Source organism: Coloeus monedula, assembly GCF_965178545.1.
Source record: "Coloeus monedula genome assembly, chromosome: 2".
NCBI lineage: Eukaryota > Metazoa > Chordata > Aves > Passeriformes > Corvidae > Coloeus > Coloeus monedula.
The window spans coordinates 65,850,652-65,878,322 of record NC_138782.1 but is presented as its reverse complement, the minus strand read 5'-3'; the positions used below and the strand labels follow the sequence as shown (position 1 = coordinate 65,878,322).

Sequence of the window (27,671 nt, the reverse complement as noted above, 5' to 3'; positions counted from 1 at the left end):
ATATGTAAACCATGTACCCCATTTCCATAGTTCCCTGAAGTCTCCACATAAGAATCGAAGCTACAGTTACTGCAACATACCTCAGTTGGTGTCTGCTGTGACTTTTTTTCTGATTTTGGTAGGTCTTTGCTTCCTCTCCTCTTCAGTGATTGCTGCAATTACAACAACAGGACATGCACTGAATTTTTCTAAACGTATACTAAAGAGATACATAATTTGTATATCATTAATTTTAAAATATAGCAAATCAAATGCAACTATAAAGGAATTTTTGAGAAACCAAATACAGAGGGAAGATGCCATCACCCAAAAATAAAACGGCAGTGGCACACAAACAAGGTTTTAGTTTAATCAGTCTGTTACCTTTTTTACTCAACACATTTTAAGATTAGTGCATTATGAATGTTTAACACATGATGAGAGCGGTAGGAAAGCAGGCATCCCAAGTGGTAATTTACCGATAGGAAAACTGAGACAAGCAGTGAAATCCAGCTTGCCCATTTGTTATTAACCCTCGTGGGGCCAAGGCACTTTAGAAAAGCCTTAGTCTTAGACTTTGTGGTAGGACAGCTACACAAAACAGTGCCACTGAGATCTGTCAGCTGAGTCCAGTGTACATGTACAAGCACACCTTTCTCTGTGTCCCACCCTCAGGCTTCAAGCTTGCAGTGTACTGCGGTCACACCTCCTTACACCACACTGTAGACAAACACACATAGTCTCTAGGTTTGTTCTGTTTTCAGAACATAATTCTAGTAAATGCCATTCAAAATTGCTTGGACTACAAAGTTCTAGTGAGAAACAAATCATATCAGCTCAAGAACAGAAACACACAAAACAAAAACACAGGTCTGCACCACCATATGAGCGGGATTCTTTGGTGTCCTCTCATCTGCTCTGTAGCCCAAGAGAGTAGGAAAGAAACTCCTGCTTTCAGAGCAGGATGCACTGGGAATGAAGCCTGCTAGTGTATCCAGCAAAGATCTTGTAGCTGCTGACTGCAGAAACTTCGTTAGTGGAAAAGCAGCAGCAGTGGAAAACAATCGCCACCATCCCACTGGCAACACTCAATACTGATCATCAAGAAAACAGCCGGAGAGAAGTAAGTGAATGAGAGAATATGTTAATACATAACAGCCCACTTGCAACTGTTCCCAGTTTTTATGTTCCCCAGGTAAACTGTAGGCCCCAAGGCAGGACAGTGATATAACCAACACCATCTCCCTCTGACACTGTGCTCTAGTAGAAAGATCCTTGGAGAAACACACATTTCCCTGCACCAGCTGGGGGAGAATCCAGCTCTATCTCAAAGCCATCCAGTTCCACAGACTGGGAACAAAAATAAGCTCATAATCCTCAAGAAACAGAGTACAGAGGGTGGGTATGCTGTACATAACAATCCTGTGCACCATTCTCCTGCTGGTATGAATAATTCTCTTTCTCCTGCAGATCAACTCCATTAAAAATTCCTATACTCATGGACTGCTCATTTAAAAGAAAAAGTTAATGCCATAGAAACACTCACATGTAAATGTGAGCAACCACAAGAGATGACTTTTCATGAGGTTTTCTGCTTAAATTTACCACTGAATTAAGCAAGAATTTAAAAATGTTATGTCAGATTCAGAATCAGAACTAAAATTCAATGAAATGTACATCAAGAATCAGAATTCAAATTTTTATGTTTCTTTCAGATATATTGAATGCTCTCAGTACACCAAACAATAAAACAAATCAAAGATCATAGCTGGATAGCTGTAAAACACAGGCTTCTAATGGAATCCAGAAAAGACATGAAAATAATTAACTCAGTTTTCCCTTTAAGTATAAACCCAAAAACTTTGGGATCCAGTCTACAAACAAAATGGTTCTTTTCCAGAGTCACCCACCAGTTACCCTGTTGTAGAAATGGTACATTTATTTTTGGAAGGGTTGTTTGTTTGTTTTTCTTTTAGAATTGGCAAGTTTATAAAGCCTTAAACTTTCAAAGGAGTAGGTTCCTCCTCTGTATTACCATTAATTATACCACTATGCATCACCATTTTGAAAAAACTCTTTTCAAATCAGTTTGCACTACAAACTTTTCTTTGCCCCATATTCATGCAAATATCACCCACTGATAATAATAATATTAATTAAATAAATAAACTTATTTATTTAATAGTAACTATAGTTAAACTATATTTCTTCTTATCACCTAAATGCCTTTTGTTCACCCTGCTGAGCTCAGCATCCTCCAGAAATAATAAAGTTCTGGAATGCTGAGCTGAAACGTACTTTTCAGAAGACAAGAGATATAAGAAAAAGTACTTTTCTACGTTTGATGTGAAACAAAAAACCCTGGTTTTCTCCTTTCTTACTCTATTTTTTTTTTTTTTGGTGTTCCTTTTAGTAGTCAGGATAGCAACATTCTAATTACAACTGTAGTTGTGGCTATGTAATGATTAGGCACTACTTTCTATTCTACTCTACTTGAATTACAACCAACCCTCCAGAGCTTGTATCATTCACCAACAAAATCTCAGCATTTAGCAAAAAATTTATAGCAGAAAGCAATGAAGAACATGCACAATTCAATTAGCAGGATGATTTGGGTAAGTAGATTAGGCCCAGCTGGAATTAGTATGATCTCTTTTCATATGAAAAACACCATGAGACAATTTCTGATCACTAGAGGTTAAGACCTCACACCTCTCAGCTGACAGACAGTATCTTCACAGTCACAGTGTCCCACAACATCATGTCAGGATGCTGAGGCAATATCACCAAAGAATGACACATATCAAGAAGTATATCCTGCTATAAATATTAAATTTTTGCTATAAATACTTAATTTTTGAGCGTTTCTTCAAGGTGTGCATTTCACAATTTACAGTGGCTACTCTTTTTATCTTTTCCCTCAAGCCTTGTACCACTGCACTCTTCCAGTTCAATTTGCAACATGAAAAAATTTATTGCTGCTAATGAAATTAGTGACGAAATTCATCACAGCAAAATGGAAAAAGGAAAAAAATGTTCAAACTAACATATGGCAGAACCAAAAAATAGCAACTCAAACTCGCATGCAAATCTTCATTCTAACCCTGAGACTGGACACTACTAAAATTGTCAGCACATTGCTTGTCACTAAAAGCCACCTCTGCTGTTTTCTCAACTGTAGCAAAAAATCTGCCCCTCATATGCTAGAATTGGTTTTGAGAGTTTGTTGTGAAGGACAGTTTGTGGGCTCAGATAATTTTTTTTCCATATAATTAACAAATTCCTATTCAGAAGTGTCCACAGCCTAGATAAGCCTGCAAATAATGTTTGTATTAGATGCAAACCAGATCACATGCAAAGGGCAATTCTGTTGTGGTGCTCAGCACCATCAGTTCTCCAGTGACCTTCACTGGAGTTTATCCAATGTCTTGCTGGAGATGCTAAGCACTTCTCAAGATGGCATAATCATTCTCTTGCCAGCCCTAAATTGCAAGCCAAATGTGCACTCCTAACATCACCTGTCATGCTCAGTGCTTCTCAGGTGGAAAGAGACCTGAAATCTAGTCTGAGAATAACACAATGCAGAGATAATTGCATCACACTCCACTGAGGAGGAAAGCTATAAAATTAACTTAAGTTCTTCCTGCCTTATTCTAAGCTACAATAAATATCTCAGTAATTAATAAAGAATCCTTAAGCAAAACCTACCAAGATTTTTCAAGATTCTTAGGTTTGATTATTGCAAGTCTGATCTGGGAGTTTGATTATTGCAAGTCTGTTACCTAAACATCACTGTAGGTAGCCATGGGAGGAATTCCTGACATATCAAGGGATTTATGCATGCACAGAGGCCCTGTAACAGCCTTTATGCCTCCTCACAGAACAGGGCAAAGGGTGTGCAGCTCCTTGAAGCTCCACAGCTACCAGGAACCTTCTCATCTGCACAAAATTGTGCTGTAATTGGCTATAGTTAGCTGACTCCCAACTGCTGTGACACATCTGCAGAGCTTTCAAAAATCAGAGTAAACCTAACACCGTCTTTACAATCTCGAAAAGTCAATGAATATTGAACAATTTTTGGGCTGCAAAAACTTGACTCTGTGTGGCACAGAGGGACTATAAGCAGGCAAATGAAAATTTGCCATAAGCTTCTCTCTGCATTTTCCCTTTAATCAATATGGCTGGGTAAACCATGGACCTGGATCAATTCAGACACAAGACAGTTTTTGTAGTTTCTTGCCGCTGGGTCTAATGTAGTAAAAACTAAATTGACACTATCCATGTTAGCAAATTGAAAATGCATATTCTCCCACAAAAAAAATCAGTTTTTAAAAAATATTTTCCTTATTCTTCAACTCTTATAAGTGCAATTTGCCAGAAAGTAGCTCAAGACCGTGGCTATGTCTCTCATAGGCACACATACATAGAATGGTACAATACTTTACTCCTTCCACCACCACTCAAGAGCAGGAGGAGTCTTGAGTATTTCTGTATTTTACTTGCTTGCAAAATTAAGTCAGGAATAAAAAATCAGAGGATAACTGAGATGCAAAAATCAGAACCTACAAAGCAAACACTAAGCATGTCCCTATTAGCTGTACCAATACTCTCTTTCTATTAAAACTGGTATATTTCAAAACACTGCTGAGGAGCAATACAAAATGAAAACAATCTTTACTACTCCACTAGAGAGAGAAAAATTGTTCTCATGTAGTTTAGTGACTTCATATTGTAGAATAGAAAAGAGGAGCTGCCCTCCAATATTTGTATTATTTCATTTGCATTTATTTAGGAGTTATTTCAGTTATCACTTTCAGATCTTTTGCAATTATTCATTTGCCAATTAAATGAGGAAAAAGAATATAAAAGAAGGGAAAAATACATGCAACATTTGCACTTTATAACCTTTTGCAATTTGAATCAAAATCACATTGCTAGAGCATATTATAGTAACTTCGTGGTGTAACTAGGCAAAAGCATTCTTTGCAGTGCATAAATGAAACAGCATATTTATGCTTCTACTACATTTCCTTCCTTCTTTTCCTTATTCAAAACAGTGACAGAAGATGAAAGCTGCCTTTCCAAAGCTCTCATTATGTCCTGGTCAAATAGCTGGCCAAACTGATACCTTGCTTTCTGTGATTACACACTCCTTCATCCACCAGGATACCATGTAATAGTGGAAGCAATTTCCCCAATGAGGAAGATGTCTTCTACCATTTGAACCTTTCAAAACATGGAAGACCTAGACACGTTTAGTTCCCTAATGCTATCCAACTAGGCTTTGTTATAGAAGCAGAAATCACAGTCACACTTGGCTCCCTACTCCTGAAATACAAAAGAAAATCTCACAAGACCATGAATATTTTGAAGTGCAAGTGCAGGAATAAGGGATTTTACTGCATAGTGATGATAGTTAAACTTCTCCTAGGGCTTCCTAAGTTGGTGTTTATTTGCCAGATCAGCTACTTGTCCGTTCTGAAAGAAGAGATTCAGTCTTTCTGTCAAGGTTTGCACAATGCCTAGTACAATGTACTGCTCCAACCTTTATCTGGGACTGACAGCATGACAGACATCACGTCAACATAGCTAGAACCACTACCACATAACAGTAGCAATAATCACAGGCACGGACATGCATACGGCAATTATGAATTAAATACATATGAGATTTCATCAAATATAAAGTGCTTTTTCTCACACCTAGTACCACATGTAGAGTTTTTCAGTCTTATTAGAAGGATATCTCAGAAGACATTCCAAATAGATTTTCACGAGAACGGGAAAGTGCCAACAACCAGATTAGGTTCATTGCCTTGGTTACACAAATGCACGTATATTAACCAAAGTGTAGTTACAATATCCCAACAAAAAAGGCTTGTGTCAAAATGAAAAGTAATGAGAAGGAAGGTAAGAATGATTCTGCACATAGTGCGCACCTCTACACTGCTCCTTGGAAATGTATAGAGAAGCCAGTTCTGCAAAGCTGTGGGCTGATCACACGTGTCTATTTGTGTTCATGCTCATTTGATACTAAAGAGTTGCATTAGATGCACAGACAACACTTAGAGTCCCTCACCTGGATTCACAGGGTGGGACAGCATCAAACACAGGCACATCCACGTGCATCTGTAGAGACACAGCAGAGAAAGGAGCTGTGAAGCTCACCCTCTGAGACTGTGCACTTCTGACAACTTCCAGTTATGGGAACATCTCACCAAAACATCAGATATTTTGGTTCATTTGAAAAGATGCAAAAATTGGAGATGAACCCAGATAGGAAAAATTCTGAAATCCGCATCTGGTCTTGAAGCCTGAGCAGTGAGCAGAAGATTTTCTGTTAACAGGGGAAAGAAATTCAGCTATCACATGTCAGCAATCACTACTGTGTCCTCTGACTATAAGAAAGGATCTTCTGTTACTCTTGATCTCTTCTCTTGCCTGTGTTTACTTGGGGAAGTAAACTGGCTGAAAAATAAACTGGCTGAAAAATATTTTCTGTAATACAACATATGGGGAAGTTTCAAAGGTACTTGGAAATTTTGGTTAATGAAAATGAAGCCGTTTCAATGGAGTGCTCTGAAGTTATACCAGTGTGATCCCGCCACTATTTAGATACTTTTTGATGAGCAGCTCAAGTAAAGAAGGTGGCCCAGAAAAATAGACCATGGAGGCTAGAAGCTGAAATGGAGGGAAGATGTTTCAGCAGTTTGGACATCCCCACACCTACTTTTCTCACTCTGGTACCAGTCTGATCTGACATTAGCTAAGCCTGCATCCAATACTTTTCCTGGTATTTTAACAGTGCAAAGATGAAGATGAGGGGAGGGAGGATACTGCAGCCCTGGCTAGAGCAGAGTATCCAGCTGCTTCACTAACTTCAAGAAGATTGTGAGACCAGTGACTTGAGCCCCATGTCCTGTCCTCCTAAATAATGACTCTTCCTCCTAACTGAAACTTGCTCATGTTCTCATGGGAAATGCTTATTCCCAGCAAGGGGAGGGGCTGTGGTTCTTAGGCTGACTTAAAACCTTAACTTAGAGGTTGACTTAAAATTATTATTTAAATGTTCCCTTTGCTAGAAATGTGAAAATCTCATTCTGAAAAGAAGCTTAACAGCCTTCAGCTCATTATAAATATTTGATCACTGGAATGTATTTTTAATTAGCTATCATGAACAAATATTTGACTCTTCAGCATTTATTATAAATGCCACTGAACCAGCAAATCACCTGCAAATTAATACCACAGCAGCCGTAATGGGGTTATGCAAGAATCAATTCTAGGTCCTACTCTAATTAACATTTTTTCTTGCTAACTGGAAAGAAGACCCATAAAATAACATTGGATAAAGACTGCATATAGGGTAAAGGTTGGAGAAACACCAAGTATTGAAAAGGATGGTCATTGATACAAACCTTTGTGCAATCAAATAATGTATGTTGTAATATGACTAAATATGAAGATACAGATGTAAGAACAAGGGGTAAAACCCATGCTACGACAATAGGAGCACTGCCTAGAGGAAAGAGAAGATCTCTTGAAAAGCCACATCTCTGAAAAAAACCTGCAGGGTCACAGACAATAATCAGCTGAAATAATATCAAGGTGTAATTTTGTGACTAAAGGGTTTATTAACATAGGCTGTAGGTACTAAAACTGAGGTTCACTGCGCAATAACTAGAAAGGATGTGCCTCTCCACAGAATCAAACCAGCCTCAGGCAAGTGGGAAGATTCAGTTCCAAGTAGTGACTACCTTTCTCCTTTGAGGGAGGTCAAATTCCTTACGTAGGTTAAATGCTTAATTTTTACATGGCTAAATGAGAGCAACCCTAAGCATGAAGATTTTAAAAAAGGAAAAAAACAAACACCAAAGCATCGATGCTGGACTCTTGAATTTAGCAAGGCAGAAAGAAAGTATGTTTCTTGCCTGGTAACTAACTTTCAGCAAACTTTCAGATGAGAAGGGAGGTGCAAATTTTTACCTGTTACTGGGACAGTTTAGGAAGAGCTGTGGGAGGCTGTTCTAAGCTGCCAATTTTTAGCATGGACCAGTACCCTTTTCTGAAAAGTAGGCACCAGTTTGAATAAAATAGCTGGGGTATTTTATGACCTGCATTATTCAGAAGATCAGACTGGTTTATTATATAAGATAGCTCTGTCCTCATAATTTTTGAACACATGAAACTTCACCAAAATTGGGGAGCTGAGCAACAATACTCCTAGAAGCACATCACAAGAAAAAGAAACCTTTGATTGTATCCATATGTATCAGCAAGGCAATATTCCAGTTCAAAAGTCTTTCTGGAGGACTGTTACTGGTGCTTCTAATTAATCATTTAATCAAATATTTAAACTGCTAGCATCTGTAAACTTAAAATAATTGAGACCAGCCTGTAATACAAAAGACTGCTGGTAATCAGGGCAGCTGGATGTCATGATCAGTCATGCTTTGAAGGGATGTAGAATCCTCTCATTACGGACAGCACTGATGGAAACAGATGCATGGCAAATACCTTCTAAGTGCAAGTACTCATCTGTGACCTAAGCAAAGGGCTTTGCTGTTATCCTAACCCGGATTCATTGCTAAGCTAACCAAAGCCAATTAAAACAATCATGCAACCAGGATCAGGCAAAGCAAAACAGAGTTGATACCTGCAGGTTTTATTCTACACATCTTGATATATTCAGCTGTTAATACTAGCAATGGGGGGAAAGAGGGGAAATCATATCAAAAAGTCTCAGCGGAAACAAACACTTCAGAAAAGCACACCTGCACATTTAAGAGGTCAATCCATTGCCCTTTACTTCAAAATAAGAAATGTAGTGCTTGGAACTCTTAGCTATGGAACATTATCAAAATCTGAACTTCCCAAATGCCAGGAGCTTGCACTTCTTGATGTTATGAACACTGAAGTAAGTGAAAAAAACCCCAAAACATCAAAAGCCTGATGCTCTTATTCCTGGTTACCATGGATTCCACATGATTCAGAAGAGCTGCTGAGATGACCCCAGAACCCAGCACACCCTATAGCTGGGTATTCTCCCTGTCAAGTGACATACAATACAGCAAATAGCTAAAAATGTGTGCAAATGAGAGGGTCTAAGAGAGGATGGGGTCTAAAAGAAGAGGGTCAAACACATCATTCTGCTCTCTGGAATGTCATATTCTTCCAGAGCAGCTCAGAGGTAAAGCACAACCAGCACACTGCCAGTTGATGTAGAATCAGCTGGCTGCCTTGAACAATGACACACAGAAGCCATTTGTGGGGCAGTGCTCCCCACCACTGTACTGTGTACAACACTTCCCTGTTGCACTTAGCTCACCATGCATCGCTCCCGTAGTGCATGTGAGGTGTGTGTCTGATGCAGAGTTGAGTACTTTGCACACAGACACACACAGGTACAGCACTATGGCACAGAACACAGATAGAGGCACAAACCACTGTGCAATATCAGTGCCGCAGGGAAAATGCCCTGCTTGGTACCACGTAGCTGCCTCAGATCTCCTCTTCACTCACTGTGTTTTGCCTCAGAAAAAGGCTGCTTGGACAAACCCTGAGCTCCCCTGTTCAGCAAAGTAACCTGGAAACCATTTCCTTTCTCCCTATCCAGAAGTGACCTTTTCTAACCCTTGTATGCTCCACTGTATAATGGGAAAATAGATTCTGCTTGTTATTAACAAGAACAGATCAAAACACTTGAGGCTGAAAGAGACCTCTGTTATGACCGGCCCCCACAACCGGCCTCAGCAAAGTGCCCTGGTGCCTCCACAAATGGGCAAATGTTTTGAGTCATTAATCATCAATCGTCTGGTCTCTCACAACCTCTGAAGACCTAGTCCAGTTCCCCCTGCTCAGAGCAGAGACAATGGAAGCAGGCTTCTGAGGGCCACGTCCTGTGCAGTCTTCAATTTCTCCAGAGATGGCAGTGAGTTCAGTGTTTGAGCACCTTCACAAAAAAGTTAGTTCTCGTCCTGTCACTGAATGCCACTGAAAAGAGTCTTCATTCCTTCTTCTTTACATCCTATCAGATATTTCGCAGAAACATAGATTTGGGGCCTCCCCAGACACCCTACCCACAGGCCCAGGAACCCCATTTTAGGTCAGCCCAGGCTTCAGGTCCTCTGTGACATGCAGTGAGTCTGTCTTTAGCTCACCACAGTTGCTCCTGTCACCAGTCATGGACTTCGGTGATACACATGTGGATTGGTGTTCCAGCTGAACCTTAAATCTGATTCATCACCTTGAACCCAGCTGATAATCTGGACTGCATAATCTTTCATTTTTAAGTGCACTGCAGTCAAACACAAGTGACATTATAAAGCACTGGCAACAAAACATTAAGTTGGGTTGATTTTTGGGGGGCTTGAGTGAGAGCGAGGGCAGGGAGGAGGGCATGGGAAGATGGCTTTGAAGGAGAAGGACCAAGCCCTACCAAAAGCCAGAGTAAAATACTACGTCTTTTGTATCCTACCGTGTGCCATAAGGATACTAGTTAACAAACAGTATCACCTCTCCTTAGGAACGACATATTACAGAAGCTATGCTTGCTTCACTCGGCTTTTCTGATTCTGGAAGTACTGGGTGATTTATGCCAGCCACCTAAAGTCTCAGAACCATCATTCTGAAAAAAATAATGAGCAATTACTATTGAATAGTAAATTTGGAAACTCCTGTGATAACTTTATTGTATATATCTCTGCTGTCCATGTTCCATTTGAGGTCTTGTCAATTTGTTTCACCTGTTTTTACACCGGAAACCACACTGAGGTTACTCCCTGGGGGCCCGTGACATGTTTCAGAACAGCCATCTGTACTATGACATGACAAGGTTCCCCTTCCTTACACTGACAGCTGAGTTCAGGCAAAATGCAGCACAGCACATACCTCCCTGGTGCTACTTCCTATTTACTCTCCTAAAGCTAGGACAAACTACCTACAGCTGTGAGGCTCTGCCAAATTCCTGTCAGGCACACAGGTACCTGAAGGACGAATTGGGAAATTCTATGTGCAGAATAACTGAAAAATCTACCAGGCTACAGAGTTCTCTGCTGGTTTTTTAAACTGTAGGTTCGCTAGAACATCCAGAGAATGTAAAGACAGAAAACTCTTTCATGTGGGATTTCTGAAAAGCTCAGTTTAATACTATGAGAAAGATAACCCTGAAACCAGCAATGACCACATACACTGAACAACAACAGAACTATGGCAATTTTTCTTTCAATTTATAACCTGCTCATCTTTGACCTGTATCAGCACATTGCAAATACTCTGTTATTTCAGGTGTTTCTTTGAAGGGACAGGTGCACTTAAGCAGGACCAAATACAGTGGTATAAGGGACAGAAAGCATGTATAACTATCATTCATCAAAGCCTTGGTGGGACTTCCAGTAATATGATGACATTTGGTATACATTGATTCCATACAAAAATATGTATCTAGACGTCTTGTTCAGCACTTAGAAAATGTCTCTGTTCTGCCTCTATAAAGCCTTCCAAGTGATAGAAGGCAATTTTGCAAAGTCATATGGATTTCCTCTAAATCTAGAGAATCCTGGCCTACATCTATTTTCCCATTCATGCTTTTGTACCAGTAGAAAGATATCGAATTTGTCCTCTCTATCATGCAATCTCTTTCTTTTAGGCCTAAAGAAGTCATACATAAAGTCTTACAAAAAAAAAAAAAAATTCCAGAGACCTGCAAAAATGACAAAATGAGCAAAAATAAAATGTGAGCTGGAATTTGAAAAGAACAATGTATTATTAAAAACAAACAAACAAAACAAAACCAAACAAAAAAAACCCCAAATCAAACAAAAAACCAAACCAAACCAAAACCCTTAGTCAAAACAACAACAAAAGAACCAGAGTGGATTATATACCATCTATGGATACTGCGAAAAGTAACATAATAGAACTATTTAAGAATCACCTAAACCAGGGAGCTCATTTTTACACTTTTAAGTGACCTTGCAACTTTTTCTTTCAATAGAGCAGTCAGGTTGGTACCCCTATGTCTAAATTACATATATAGTTATTTGAATGTCCACTTGAGTAAAGCAATACTGAAATTGGGAAGTACAAAAATAAAAACTTTTTCTGTGACTGGGGACCATTAAAGAGCCTTCTAATGCTGTATTTCCCTGACTTTCCTCCATTTGTTAATGTGGTATAATGTTTTGGCAGCCTTAGTGAAGTCAGAAGTGAGATTGCCTACTTCAGCAAAGAGATCTAAAATGCTTTCTTGCTCCTTTATATCTCAAGGAAGTCATATCCTAAAGTCTCTAGCAAGAGAAATACATCTTTTACAGCCTGCCTTTTGGTGAGTTCATGCTCACAAACCATTTTCTCTGATGACCATATACCACCTGATCCACAGTTCCCACCCTGTCCATTACCTCCACAGACAACTGGGCATGCCAGCTGCATTGGCTTTGTCACTGCTGGTGGTTGTCCCTTGCCAAGTAATTCCCAGCCGTGGGAAATCACATGGCAGCAACAGACTGGACTTGCTGTTCTGCACCTTGTTTGCCATCTCATCTGGCTCCATACCAAGTCAGAGAACCTTTGCCTAGCTTTTACACTAGTAAATAAAATGGTCAGAGACTGTTCTCAGGACCTGATGCCAACTGGCCCTTCACAATTCAGTCTCCTTTCAGCTACAATGACAATACAGCTAAACTTCCCTACAGCTTCCTTTCAAACAAGCAGGATCACATCCAATTGTCAATCAGTAACAAGCTCTGACCCAGGCGAGCCCCCAAATCATGCCCAAGCACTGAAGCAGTGGTAGCTGACCCAGATCAAAACCATCTAAGGCACATGCTAGCAACTGCTCGTCAGTGTGTGGGCCCTTCCTTAGCCTGGTTTACTTTACATATATCTTTTTTGACTGCTGAAAGCGATTCTGTAGCAAAGAATACCCTTGAAAAGAATGATCCAAGGAAAAAAAAAGAAGGGTTTCAGGTGCCTGAGACCAGAATGCTGGGACTCATGTCCTTTCACTAAAACATAGTTTCTAGGTGTTTTGAAGCTCAGGTTTTATCTATGCTTCTGTTCTAGTTAGGTTTTTCTTAAGATGGTCATTAATTTTTTTTTTTTCTTTAAAATACACCTTACTGCAAAGAGACTCTAGTTTTACCTGAAGACTATATGGATTATCAATTACTCCTTGGACAAGAGAACTTTCCAATCTAAAGCTGCTGCTATCTATCACAGAGATGAAAAAAATAAAAGAAGATTCTGACACAAGGAAGGAACTCCCATGTCCCCATGAAATCAGAGCAGCAGCATTATGTTTACAGATTTGAAAGAATTGATCAAGACTTATTTTGTGATGGCTAAATTTCTGTTTTAAACCTATTCCAGATATACTCTTTTTCACTACAGCTGCCACTCTTTCATTATTACTTCCCAATTAGCCACTCCTTTTACACATCCTTGGGAATTTTCAGACCATTCAATAGGAATTCACAAAGCAGCACACGAACTTCAATGACTGAAAAATATCCCTTCCAGGCATCTTTACTCACAAAATCTCTTCACAGTAAGATATTTATGGAGCTTTACTCTTTTGAAATTATTCCCTATTTTTTACATATGTTTTGGAATATATTATTTTTGACCATCAGGCTGTTTATACTCAATTTTGAGTAACTCTCTTGAAGCAAATGGCTCATGTGAATTCTTGATGGTGATACATAATTAAAATCCAGTTTTACAAAGTTTAAGTGTAAGCTGCTTCTCAAGTGCTTTTCCCTGTTTATGGTGTGATATTTTCAGAGAATTACTATGACAGATTCTGCAACAGAGATTAATTTCTTTCTCCATTATGATTCTTTTCTCATATTCAAAGAACCAAACCAAAGCAAACTCTGTATATCCCACTCCCTGTGAAATCACAGTGTGCTCTGAGCAAGTATGTCAGAATCACACCCTCACAGGTTATGAATAGCATGCCTGCTGAGTACTGTTTTTAAAGGAACAAAATATTTGGGCAGGATACCAAGGGTAACAGAATACAACACAAGCAAGTCTGACTGGGGGTTATGCATCTGCTGGGATGTGGTGCTTAGAAATCACTGAGCTGTGCTTGGAGGTAGAGGACTTTTTTTCTCTTTCCCGTACAAATTCAGGCAGACACTTGTTTCTCATCTCTTTTTTGAAAGTCTTCTAATTATCCTGTTGCTCTCTTCGTCAGAGCAAATGGAATTTTCGTGAGGCAACAAACTGAAATTCCAGATCACAGAAACCCTCTGCTTAAAGGGAGTGTTGGTAAAAGAGTGGCTGATAGACTTAGCATTGGGTACTCCAAAAAACATAGGAAGAAACTGGTCTTGTAAGAGCCCCATTAAATCCCCTCCCCTGCTGCCATCTGGTGCCAGGAGCAAGTAAATTACTGTAACTGTCCAAAGAGTTCCACTTACTGCACTGAGCCTGTGAGGATGAGCAGCTACAGCAGCCTCTCACCTCGCTCTGCTTAACCATGCTCCCTCCATTACCAGCTGTTTGAAATGAGGCTCTAACTCTGAGGAAAACTGAAAATATGAGGTGCAATTATGGTGTGCTTGGGAGACAGTATCATGGAGGGACTTAAACTTTCCCTTTCAAACCAGAACAACCAAGTATCCATCTCCAGTGATTCATATGCATGGGCAACAAACAGAAGCTAGAAATCCATGAACATCTGCACAGTTATGACCCCACTGGAATCACAGAGACCCATCAGGATAGCTCACATGCCTGTAGTGCAGCAATGGATTGATGAAAACTCTAAAGGTGAGGAAGAAGGGTTGTGCCCTACACAAAAGAGCAGTTCAATTGCATTTGGTGCTGTCCTGTGACAGGTGATGGGCCAGCTGTGAGCTATGGACAACAATCAGAACAGCATCCTCTGGAGTGTCTTCTACTGCTCATCTGATGCACAAGGGGAAATAGATGAAGCATTTTTTAGACAGCTAGCAGTCACATGATTTCTGCAATGGATTGAAGACAATTTTTGCCACAGGTGATTAATTAGTCAGCTGTGGCAATTACTTTGATGGACCTCTTGCAAACGGAATCACTGTTCAGAGGTTTGATGGTCAATGGTAGCCCTGGCAGCACTGACAGTGAGATGGTGAAGTTTAAGGTCCTGAGAGAAGGGACCGAGAGAAGTACGAGGTGAGAAAGTTCTGAAAGCAACCAAAAATGTAATACTACTGTTGGATACAGCTGTCTTGCCTGTTGGAAATGCTGCAAACCACCACTCTTTAAGAATCATGTTTCCAGTCTCTTGCAACCTCATTACATTTTAAACATTGCAGATTTTCCACGCCAATCATCTGTCCTGGGATTAGTTACCAACATTGTTGATATTCTGGGAAATTTCAGCAAATTATTCAGCTCTTTTTAAGGTGACAATATTCTTGTTTGCTCATAGTAAGTTTTTCTAGCAACTGTTCTCTTGAGAAGTTCCAGTGTGTCTGTGTTCCAGAACATTTTTGTGTTTATATATAATGTGTACCTCATACTTTCCTAATTCATCAAAAGGATGACACAACCTTTTAGAAATTTCCCATTCCTATACATTACCAGGTAATTATTTATTGGAGTTTACCAGTTTGAATTGGTGAATATTCAGTATTTATAAATTACCTCACCATCTCCCACCACCAGCTATCAATCTGCACATTTTCTTCAGCTGACAGATTATGTTCCAACTCCAGGGCCAGGAGGCAAAGCCTAACTAGTCTTGCAACTGCTGTTCCATGAGGGTCTGGAAAAAGCTGAAGCCAGGCATTAGAACCAGAAATGTTCCTTCAGGTGCTCAGAGTGATACAGTTGCTGTTTCCTAGCACAGGGAGTCATCCTCCACTGCTCTCAGTCCAATGCAAAAATGAAGAGCTACGGCTTAGAAACAAGGAAGGGAACAAACCAAGGAAGCTGACAGATTTGCATAAGGGGGTGAAGGAACCAGGGGAAAAGTAAAAATTTCACAGCAGATAGGAGCTGTAGCTGTCAAATGGGGATAATATATTTGAAGCAGGATAAGAGCAAAATGAACTAGAAAATTCTTGGAATCCAGAGAGGAGATTGGACACTCCTTAAGAGTTGGAAGGATGCAAGGAAGGAAGGAATTGTGGGAGAGAAGAACAAGATTGGGACTTAAAAACTAGAAGACAGCAAAACAACCACTACTATCAGACATAAAGAAGAAGAAGACAAAGAAGAAGATGAAGAAGACCATAGAGAAAAAGAAGAAGACAAAGAAGAAGACAAAGAAGAAGACAAAGAAGAAGACAAAGAAGGGAAAGAAGAAGGGAAAAGAAGAAGGGAAAAGAAGAAGGGAAAAGAAGAAGGGAAAAGAAGAAGGGAAAAGAAGAAGGGAAAAGAAGAAGGGAAAAGAAGAAGGGAAAAGAAGAAGGGAAAAGAAGAAGGGAAAAGAAGAAGGGAAAAGAAGAAGGGAAAAGAAGAAGGGAAAAGAAGAAGGGAAAAGGAAAAAGGAAAAAGGAAAAAGGAAAGGAGAGGGAAAGGGAAAGGGAAAAACCAGACACAGGATCAAGACTGAGTGAAAGAATCTGGAGAATGTGAGACTTTGTGAGTTATAGAAGAAAGACTTGAAATAAGTGGTTGGGGTTAAATGGCAGGAGAAGGGGCTTAAAGAGAGAAAGGGTTACGAGAAAGAAGAGATACTGGATTTTTATTCAAGAAAAGCTAGGCAAGCTGGTATTGGTGATCAAGGGGACTGGGACAGGATCTTACCAGATCTTCTGCAGTGTGAATTTGTTGGTTTGAGGTGTTTTTTGGTTGTGGGGTTTTTTTGTTTGGTTTTTTTTTTTTTTTTGAGGGGGAGGAATTTGGAGTTGGTTGGGGTTCTTTTACAGCAGCTTTTGTAGTGAAATTTCCAGCTATGCTTTTGATGTTTGTGCAGCCTGAACTCAGAGATGTATAGAGAGCTAATCTGTGCTTAAGCAGGGCAGGCAAAGGTTGCAACAGTAAGCAGAAATTGTAATTACTTTCGTGTGGCCCCACAGCAGTTTAGTGTCAAAATAAGAAACAGAATTCAGATTCTTCCTCCCAGCTCCAGTGCCCAGTTCTCCAGATCCTGTTGCCTTCTTCCATTTCCATGCAGTGTACAGACCAGACTGACAAGACAGGCACCACTAGAGCAAAACACAGACCCACGTAGGGAGGCATAGACTCCTCTGCCTGCAGTCTGACCCGAATGGGCAGAAGACACCTCTGGTTCATGTGCTATGGTTATCAAGTCCGGGATCTGAACTAAAAATCTGTGCTTAGAAGAAGAAAATGGTGGCTTGACAACGTCACCCTAAAGTGGCTGAAAGAACTGAGCTGCCTTGCATCTGCCCAGCTTGGAGCATTAGCAGAGCAATCCATATCCATCCAGAAAGACCCATGTCCCCAAAAAACACTGTGCTTCTTGCAACTGCATGTCTGCATTGCAACAAGGGTTTGTAAAGCCCAGGGTCCAGTACATCTGTCATGTTTTCCCCCGACTTCATTTGTCTCATAACAAACCACTAAAGCACAGCTAACTGGGTGTTTGCTATGTAGCTACAGCAAACAAATGAATATTTAGTTCATGATAACAAAAAGGTCTACAAGTGTTAGCTAGGCTTTACCAGTTAACAACAAATTAATGAAAGTTAATTAATTAATTAATCAATGAACAACATGTTCATTATTATTAACATGTTAATTTTTTTAATATCTGAAAAATTACATCTAGCTACTGCTATGAAACAATTCCTCTACTTTGTTGTCAGCTTCCCAAAAACCTTTACAATTGATAGCAACCAATATTAAAGAAGAAATCAGCAGCAGTTGCTACAAATAAAACCAACACAGATTAAAAATCTTGTGTGTCTGTGTGGACATATGCAGGAATAACTTTAAATCAAATAGATGCAGTTTGGGGGACTGAAAGTAAAAGCAACTGATAGAAAATGTATGCATTGCTGGAACACCTTCCAAATCCTGGATGCTTGCAAGCTTCTGTTGCCATGAACAACAATTTCTAACTTGTTGTGGAATTTATCATAATTATTTTTTTCCAAAAGCTCCAAATCAAGAAGGCAAACAGCAATTACCTCTTTATATTAATGACAAATACATTCGTATGTCTGTATTCACTCAAATGTTCACTGGAGAACTCCAGATTTGACTCTAAACCAACACATCTGCTAGCATTTATCTTTTCTACATGTTTTCAGTTGAGTTTCTGCTTTTTTTGAAACACCAGAGAATCCACACAGAGAGAACTTTGGCTTTGGCCCTGCCCTGGAGACTACCTACCAAAAAACTATGCTTTCTTTCTGGCATTTTCTATTAAGTCTTATTTTAATTCTCTGCTATCTCAGACTGTTCATTATAAAAGGATAAGAAATTTCACATGGCAGTTGTACATAAATAGATTTTAAGAATGGAAAGGCTTGGATTTCTGCAGTACATTTGATGACAAAAGTACAGAAATCAATCATTACATCTCTGAGCATTTTTACTATGCTGTGAAACAAAAATGTTTCTTTGTCTTTAGAGAGGCACTTTCCCATTAATTCTAAGCTCAATAAAGCAAAGACCACAATCCAGATAAAAGGTCTTCCCTGTATTTCAATTGAAACTGAGTAGAACTCCCTTAAGCAGGAGGTTCCATTGGTTATAATGGCTGTCTTGAAATGAGAAAGGATTGTAAATCCATGAAATTAGAGGAAATAATTCACAAGCAAACAGAAAATTAACATTATGACTATCTGACAATGACATTTAAAATGCATGAAACCTTAAATTGCCAGAGAAGAAGAAATATTATTTGTCATGGAAAAATTCTAATGCAGAATGCTTTGGGTTGTTTTCATGGTTTTTCCATATAAATATTTTCATAGCTTCTTCATAGATTCTAAATTTCAATTCTGTAAGATTTAGTATTCTTTACCAGCACGTTTCCATGGGTCCCCCAAATCATGGCATATTTGTGAAGTGCATAATAATTTGGCTTTGTTTTAAACCTTTTCAGCTTTTCTCTGACTTGCACCTCCTCAACTACCCTCCTGTGCTGAAAGTCCTAGTATAAAAAAGCAGCTACTGAAAGGGACACAGCAGCCTATGTGAAATACATAAATCCTGCCTAATTATGATGACACATAAAATGACTGTGCATGGCAGTTCTCCCTAGTTCAGTATAAGGATGTATTTCTGACTCCTTGTCCACTCCACCCCTACTATGGTATCAAGTCTTACTTCATGTTTTCCTTCTGGCCCAGTGCCCCCATTCTGTGCCACTGGGAATCATCCATCTGCTTCAGCTCCATGAAAACCATTCTTGTGTAACAGAGACCCTAAACATGACCCATTTCTTCTGGAGTCCCCAGTACCCTTTCATTGACACCAACAGCAAAAACAGAAAGGGCTGAACACTTAAGCCAAAGAAAGAAGTGGAGAGCAGTGTGGGAGCAACAGAACCGTAATTCCGCATAGTGGGCCAGAGGGAAGAAGCACGATAAGGAGAAAATGGCTAGTGATGACAGGGACGGAGAAGCCCGTTTACTGGCTTAATATCAAAGAACATTAACTATTAAACTGCCACTAAATATCACTGTAATCTGAAGGTGCTTCAGAAAAAACAAGGCAAAAGAATTTTACAGTGGTATAACATAATGGAGAGAAGGAAGAACCAGAGATGAGAACCTAAAAGAAAATAGGGTCTGAATGGACAAGAATAACAAAAAAATTGGGGTAAAGCCAATCTTAAACACAAGTTATAATGATAATTACAGAAAGATCATGCTCTCATCAAGAGGCTAGTCCAGAAAATCAAGCTGTATTTAATGGCAGTAACCAGAGAGAAAACAGAAGACGAAAATCTCAGGGAGATGAGGGGAAAGCTGAATAAGGCTCATATTTTTTTTCATGCCCTTTTGAAATCTGCAGTTATCTGGGAAAGCAGCAGAAGGTGGAACATACCACCTGTTTAACCTCTACTAACATGCTTGAAATTCATTTCCTCTAAAGAAAACATTTGAATATTTTTAATACTACATCACTTAAAGGACTCATTTGCAGTTCCTAAAAATGCCCTAACATCATATAACTGAAAATTTCTTGCTTTTCTTGACAACTGAAATACATCTCTTCTGCTTCATACAAGATCAAAGAAGACACAGGCATTCCTACTAGGATATATTCCTAAAAGTGAAAACTGGGGGCATTCATTGAATTTTAAACATTGAACAGGAGAGCTGTTTCTAAAATCTCTTCTGAGAAGTCATTCTTAGTCAACAGTTTCTCCTTTTACTGCCTGCTTTGTTATCTCTGTCAGCCTGGCTATTACTGCTGTAATGCAATTTTCTGCTTACTTAATGGCACGGTATCTTGCATCTATATAACGGCAGATGGAGTAATTTTGAAGATTAATTAGATACAATATAAAATTATGCTTAGATTGAAAGGCCAGGTAGTCTCTCTCACTTCCCAGTACTCCAAAGAGCATGACTGAACAAGATGGGGAGGTGGCTAGATCCCCAGTATCAGTGTGCCTGCTAGTCTCTAGTAGTAGTTAGCAAGGGAAAAACTATTGGTCTTTGTAAAAACATGTGGGGAACATCATCTGTAGTTAGATGCCTCTGCCACACTTGAGCACACTTCCTGTAAGAATATTTATGTAGGTACAGTGTAACAAAGCCTCTGAACTCTTGTTACCGTTAGTTTCACATTTCCCTCCTAGCAGAGAAAAAAAGAAAGAAAACCCCACAATTTGGTTCCTGTTTTGCCTAGAAAACATAAAATATTTCAGTTTCTCCTCAGCTTCGCAATCATCAAGTTGTACTTCAGCGCTCCTTGCAACTTTCAACTTTTGGCTGCTATATTGCCTGCCCCCAAAACAAGTTATAGAAGAAAAACAGTTCAGCAGTAAGAATTTGAGATCTGAAAATAATTGGTGTAGAAGTAAATAGCAACACTAACCTCTTTCATTTTTTCCAGTTCATTCTGTAGTGCTTGTTTGGCAATTTCAACTTCTATAAGCTGCTGTCTTAATTTTTCGTTTTCATCTTCTGTTATAGTACGTTTTTCTTCCACATTTTCTAACTCGTGATGAAGTCTCACTGATACATCTTTTGCAACCTAAATGAAACGGTATATGAAAATTAAGGTTAAAAAAAATTACTGTTGCAGTGCTTACTGCCTAAGCAACCATTTAGAAGTTAATTCTGGATGTTTTGATGGAAAAAGGTATTTAAGGAAACAGGTAGACAAGGACATCCACAGACAGAATTCTAAATTATTCCACATTCAAGCAAATTCCTTCCAAAAAAAGTCCTATGGACTTCACTGGAAACCACATAAGACATTAAACTCCAACTCCTTCTTAGGTTCTGTCATATCAACAGTTAAACAGGACCTTCACTACTCCTGGAGACAGTGCATCATCTATCTTCTCCCAACCACAGCTAGCTTACGCTTTTCAATGCACTAAAGCACATTCTCTTCAAATACTTGACATGCAACAGCATCTAAAAGCAGGGTCCATCTTCTCCAGGCCTGCCCTACCTGTGTCTACCTGTGACTACAAATGGACACACATTTATTTGGACTATGCTAGTTTCTCTCTCCTTGTGGACAATTAATGAAAATATTTACTACTATTGTCTCATTTTAAGATTAAAATACAAACAAACAACATTTTTACTGACGTTGTGTTCACCCAAATTAATTTTCAATGAAAATGAACACTAAGGTTTTTGGTTGTTTGAGGTTTTTTTAATGCATTTTCACAGGAATAGAGTTAAAAGGCATATGACAAGATCTAATTCCTCCTCCACAGGAAAAGTAATGAGAATCTTGCCCTGCAAGCCACTTGCACTATATTTTGTGAAACCACCAGAAACTATAATCACACACAAAAAATATTTAAATATACACTAATCACTGTGTTGATGGTGATTTAGACACATAGACACACAGTTTGAAAAGCCTCATTTCCTGCTTTTTTTAGAACTCTGAAAGCATAATTAATCCTACTTAGCATTAGCTGGGGGAGTTCAGTGAGCTGTCCTTCATGGCTTTTACTCAAACCATCTTATGTTAGTATGTCAGAGAGTTCTTTGACATACTAAAACACTAGAGAAAAAATAATAACTGTAAGCAAGCATCTAGAAAGATCCAATCTATCAGAAATCAGCAGCAGCTAGTGACTCAGCCTCCCTTGACAAGAAACCCAGTGTGTGTGTGAATTACAGATACAACACTGCAGTGTAGCACAAGATCATTCAATAACCTCCCCCACTGCACACGCACTCAAGGCACATAATGCCCAACAGAAAGAGCGAGTGGAGGGGAATTTCAATTATAACCATACTCCAAAGAGACTGCAGAATGAGCCGAGAAACACACCACAGGGCTTTAACTTGATGTCTTTTCCTACACTTAGTTATAAACTGCTCATCTGGTTGTCCAACCAAAGTAAATGGAAAATCATGGGGGATATATAAAACAGCACCCTTACAGAACCTGTCTTCAGTCTGTAGATACAGTCTGGATCAGTAAATAAAACCAAATTGTAATATCATTACTGGTAGCTAATTTTTCGACACAAAATCTGGTGGAATAGCTACTAATGCAGGAAAAAATACAGAGCATTCTAAGAGCACATAGGAAATGGGACTCACTTATGAAATATACATTTTAATACAGCTATCTGCAAGACTGTATCTCTGAGTGATCAAGTTCCCTAATACATTGCAAAATGAACAATGCAAAATGAACAGTGTCTTTTTGGATAGTCATTCTTCAGGAGAGGACATGGAAGCACTACAGAAAACCGCACGAGTTATAATTATGGTTAGCCAGCACCCAGAATTCGATTAGGCAGAAATTTGGCATTAGGCATTCATCCCTACTCCAAAGCAGAACATATTCATGAGCAGTGAGAACACTCTGCAAGAACACTCTTCCTTTCCAAAGAGTCAGTCATATTGGGAAACACATGGGAGAAATGCTAATTAATGCAAGCTCTTTGTCCAGCCCAATCCAAGGCCTTAACTTCTATCTCCTATATTGGCAGACAAGTACCTCAGCAGAGGTGCCCTCAACAATTCCCTCCCCAGCCTGCTTATGTATTACTTGCTAATAAAAGTAACATTGAGCCAACAAAGAACAGAACTCTACAAACTGGAATCACAATATTCACTTAGGACATGAAGGCCCATGCTCAAAGTCTGCCTGCAAATGTGTGTATCTCAACTGATCATCTAAGTAGCATTCTAAGTATGCAAAATATCCCTTGTTTTGAACAGAAATCCCCATGAAAAGGGAGTGATTTTTCTTCTGACCAGGAAGACTCTATTTTGCCAAGAACCACATGGGGGCAGATGGATTTATAGAACTGTCACAGCCACAACAGAAAACATGGGTTTTGAATATGCACAGAAAAGGACTATCAAATAGAAATTTTAATAATAATGATGACAAGCTGGAAAACTTTCAGAAAAAACGATCCAAACCAGGCCTGGGAATAACACACTCTCAATCCATCGTACTTATCAGAAAGAAGTTAAAAAATTACCTTGTTCATAACCATGTATTAAATTCACAATTTAAACTGCAGCCCACAGAGTCCATGTGCCATGAGTAACTAGAGCCCTAGGTAGAAGTGTGGCAAATAAACTCACATTTGCTATACAGAGGTCTGCACTTCCATGAGGAAAGGTCAGTTGACTGGGAGACCAGTCAACTGAAAAATGTTTAGGTGTCCTGGTTCAGCAGGAGTCTTTCAATGTCTAGCAAATGGAAGCAGAAATTAAACTTCCAGCTATGTAAAGGAAGACATTTTTTCTCTGTAATTGGGCCAACCCAGAATGGAGATGATGGGTTGCCACCAATGACAATCTTTAAACAAGGACTGAAACTTTTCCTCAGCAATGGGCTGTGTCTCATTCAGATCCCGTGGATGACATGCAGTTGATGACACAATTAAATTTGATGGGTTTTGTCTAAGGTTTCAGATGGATGTGAAAACCCCTGGATTAATTGAACGTAACAGCAGGTTTTTTACTGACAGCAACAGAGTAAGGATTTAGTGTTGTGACTGCAAGTATTCAATCTGCCTGCCCACTAAAATCTTTCACTAAAGAGTGACATAATCAATCCCCTCAAAGTCAATGGGGCTGTTTGGTGAGATTGGTTTAATTTTGCAGTGGAAGGATATGATTTGCATTCATCATAAAGGGTCCAAATCCTTTAGCTCTTAATTTCCGTTTGAGTCACTCCTTGCATATTACCTGTATGAAAAATGATAGGACTGAAGCTGAAAATAGCCTATTGACATACAAGAAGGGCTCCTATTACCAAGAATGGCTTGGCCATTGCTACTCTATGAGCTGTACTGGGTGCACAGTGGAATGGATGGAAACGCCTGAGTCATGAGGACCAAGAGCATGGTTGTGTTTCCCTCTGAGATGCTCCCTTCCCCTTGACACCTGCTCACATCTGTACCTTGAGGTCCTGCTCCATGCTGCGTATGAGCTCGTTGTCAATCTCACCGGTCTGGGCGTAGCGGAGCCTCTTGCGCTCAGCCTTGCGCAGCCGGTACTGAAGGATCCGGCAGTTCTTGTTGGCTCGCTCCAGCTCATGGCGCATTTCTTGAAGCTGACAAGCATCCTCCTCAAAGAAGCTGTCCCTCATCTCGTCCATCTCTGTCCTCAGCTCATCTATCTCGTTCTGTCACCGGGGCGAGAAGGGGACAGGGATGCAACAGGTGGGTCAAAAGCACAAATGTCAGCACGTATAGGGGAACGCAGCCAAAATGGAGCTCCGCCCCACAGGGACGGCAGGTAAATACAAGCCAGCTCATTATAAGCACGGCAACGAAGCAGGAAAGCAAGCGGCACTGCCCGCACGCCCCACGACAGAGCCATCTTAACGCTGCCTCCAGCGCTCCTGCCGCGAGAGAGGGAGGCTGGGAAGATCCCTCCCGGCGCGGGCGTGGGAAGGCAGCCCGCCCCCGCCCGGCCCCGGTTCTCCCCCAACACCCGCTGCCGCCCCGGCCCCTCACCTTGAGGCTCTCGTTCTCCTCCCGCAGCTTCTCCATCTCTTCCTGCATCTCCTCCTGCAGGTGCGGGCTCAGGGCGCCTTCGGGGCCGCAGCTCCTGCCGTCGCCTCCCGCCTCGCCCTGCCGCAGCCCCTCCGCCCCGGCCGCCTCCATGGCAGCGGGCGAGGAGGCGGAGGCGGCCGGGGGAGGCTCGGCCGGGGCGGCGGCCGCGGAGGCGGTGGAGGCAGCGGAGGAAGCGCTGCCGCTGCTGCTGCTGTGGTTGCTGCCCTTCGTTTGCATCTGGGCGGCCGCCGCCAGCCCTTTCCTGAGGTGGAACTGGATGAGCTCACTTTGCAGGCATCCCTCCTTCCAGTACCCGCCGCCGCCCGCCGCCGCACAGCGGCCCTTCCCCGCGCCCGAGGAAGATGGAGGCGCCGGGGCCGCCTCCCCCGCGCCCTTCAGCGGGGACCGCCCCGCTTTCCCCCGCCACTGCTTGGGCGGCGGCGCCGCCGCCCCCTCCCGCTCGCCCCCGCCGCCCCCTGCAGGGGGCGCCTCCTCGGCGGCGCCCGGTGGCGGCAGCGGCTCCTCGGCGGCGGCGGCTGCTCCTCTCCCGGCGGCGGCGGCCGGCGGAGGTTCAGCACCGGCGCCGGGCTGGACAGCTCCCCGCGGCGGCTTCTCGGCGGCGCGGCCGCGGGCGGCTCGCGGGGCCTGGCCCGGCGGCGGCCGCGCCGAGGCGGCTTTGGCGGCGGCGGGCGCGGCTTTGGCGGCGGCGGGCGGCGGGCGCGGGGCGGTGTCGCGGGCCCGGGCCGGCGAGGATGCTCGCGGCTGCTTCCTGCCGCTGCTGCCCTCGGGATGCAGGCGCGGCTCGGCGGCGGCGCCCCCTGCAGGCGGCTGGCTCATGGCGGCGGCTATCTCGGGGACGCGTCCATCACCGGCGGTGTCCTCCGCCTCCTCCGCCGCCGCCGCCCCGAGAGCTGGGGGAGGAGAACCGGAGAAGCGGTCGGGGTGGGCACGGGGAGGACGGGGAGACGGGCTTTCCGGCCACGGCGGCGGCCAGCCTGTCCCCTCCCCGTCGCCGCGGCGCCCCGCCGGCCCCCAGTCCTGACCCGCGCCCACCTGCGGGCGGAGCGGTCCCCCGGAGCGGCCGGGGAGAATCCGGCCAAGGCTGCAGCCCAGAGCCGACCGGAGCGGCTCATGGAAGGGCCCGACGGGCTCGGCTGAGACTGAGACCCGTTCCCACTCCGCCTGCACCTAGGGGCGTTTCCCCAGCCCTGATACCGAACCTTCCCCCGCCGGGCCGCCACACCAGGGATGGATTTCCTTCCACACACAAACTTCCCTCTCCCTTGTGCTCACCACGAAGCCGGGGTTGCTAATGTCTGCCCACTAAAAGGCCTCTTCCCAGCGTCTGTCACAGCCGAGTGGAGGAAAGCTGCTGTACAAAGGACTGCACACGTGGAAACAACTACAAATTTCCCTTCAGCTTTGACAGCAACTCTTCCGGGGCAAGGTGACTTGGGAATCGAGGGTCATAAAGGAAAGGGGTTCTGCAATCAGCTTCTAAACATACATTTTCCCTAGTTCGTTATCCAGAGGTGCTGTCAGGATTTAAGACCGATTCATGTTTGTTACCAGTTATGTAGATCAAAAGGTTATATAGGACTCAGACATAATCACTCCAGCAGATTTTCAAAACAGAGGAAGCAAAGAATATACCCTCACCCAGAACAAAATATTATGTGGCATTCTCTGAAGGATGTTCACTTGGCAATTTGCCCCTATAATGATACAGAGTTTTCATGACCACAACAGATTATGAAAAAGGGCTGTTAAAAGCCACATCATGCTGCTAATGCCCCTCAAAATATTCTGAAAATAATGGCTATGACCCACCGTTTCCACACTGCCTTTATTCAGCTATCCTTAGAGGGAAAACATGGGCAACGACAGAAATGACAGCATTCCTAACACGGCCTGCCCATTCCCTCCTAGAATGCAGCTTAACCGTTCCCTGCTAGAACAGGGAATAAAGAAAGAAGCACGATTGGGCAAAGTCAATGCAGAAACTATATCGTGCCCTGACAATTGGTTTACTCCCTGGAACATACTAGACAATGAGGCTGTGTTTGCTCTGCTCTCACTGGCAGGAGCACAACATTTCCTCTCAAATGCACTGTCATTAATAACCTGCTTTAAATCAATATTCTGGAAATTAATGCTCAACATGACACAATTTGGCAGACACTTTCCAAACATTAATTAGTAAAAAGAAAGCATGGGAGTGTAGAGCTATAAAACTTGTATGACAACACTTTATAAAAATTCTCTTTGCATTTCTATCAGCCACCACAAACAGAATTCCCACCCTACTATTGTTTAGAGCTATACAGGTATGAAATATAAGAAATATAATTCAAATTAATAATCGGGAGCCCTATGCTGTACCTGAATCTTTTCGGGAACTTTCACTGCAAGTAAGTCACCAGACTCAACCGCGACCTGCCAGAGCCCAACCCGTACCCTGCACGCCCCAAAATCCAGGATCGGCTACCACCTACAGTTAAGTTGGCTGATTTTAGAGATATATATAGAGAGATAGATATATATATATATATACACACATGTGTTTATATACATTTTTAACTGGCACAACGAAAGCCCCGTT

General features: G+C 41.7%; 1 protein-coding gene across 1 annotated transcript in view; it reads right to left on the bottom strand.

The window, feature by feature from the left end:
- Positions 1-25,906, bottom strand: part of MTCL3 (MTCL family member 3) — a gene marked incomplete at both ends in the record, with an annotated part of 28,343 nt that extends 2,437 nt beyond the window's left edge. Inside the window, 4 exons of the mRNA XM_082302682.1 lie at positions 81-152; positions 20,944-21,102; positions 24,472-24,696; positions 25,031-25,906. Of these exons, the coding sequence (XP_082158808.1) occupies positions 81-152; positions 20,944-21,102; positions 24,472-24,696; positions 25,031-25,906 (1,332 nt within the window). The remainder of the gene's footprint in view (positions 1-80; positions 153-20,943; positions 21,103-24,471; positions 24,697-25,030) is intronic.
- Between the last annotated feature and the right edge of the window lie 1,765 nt (positions 25,907-27,671).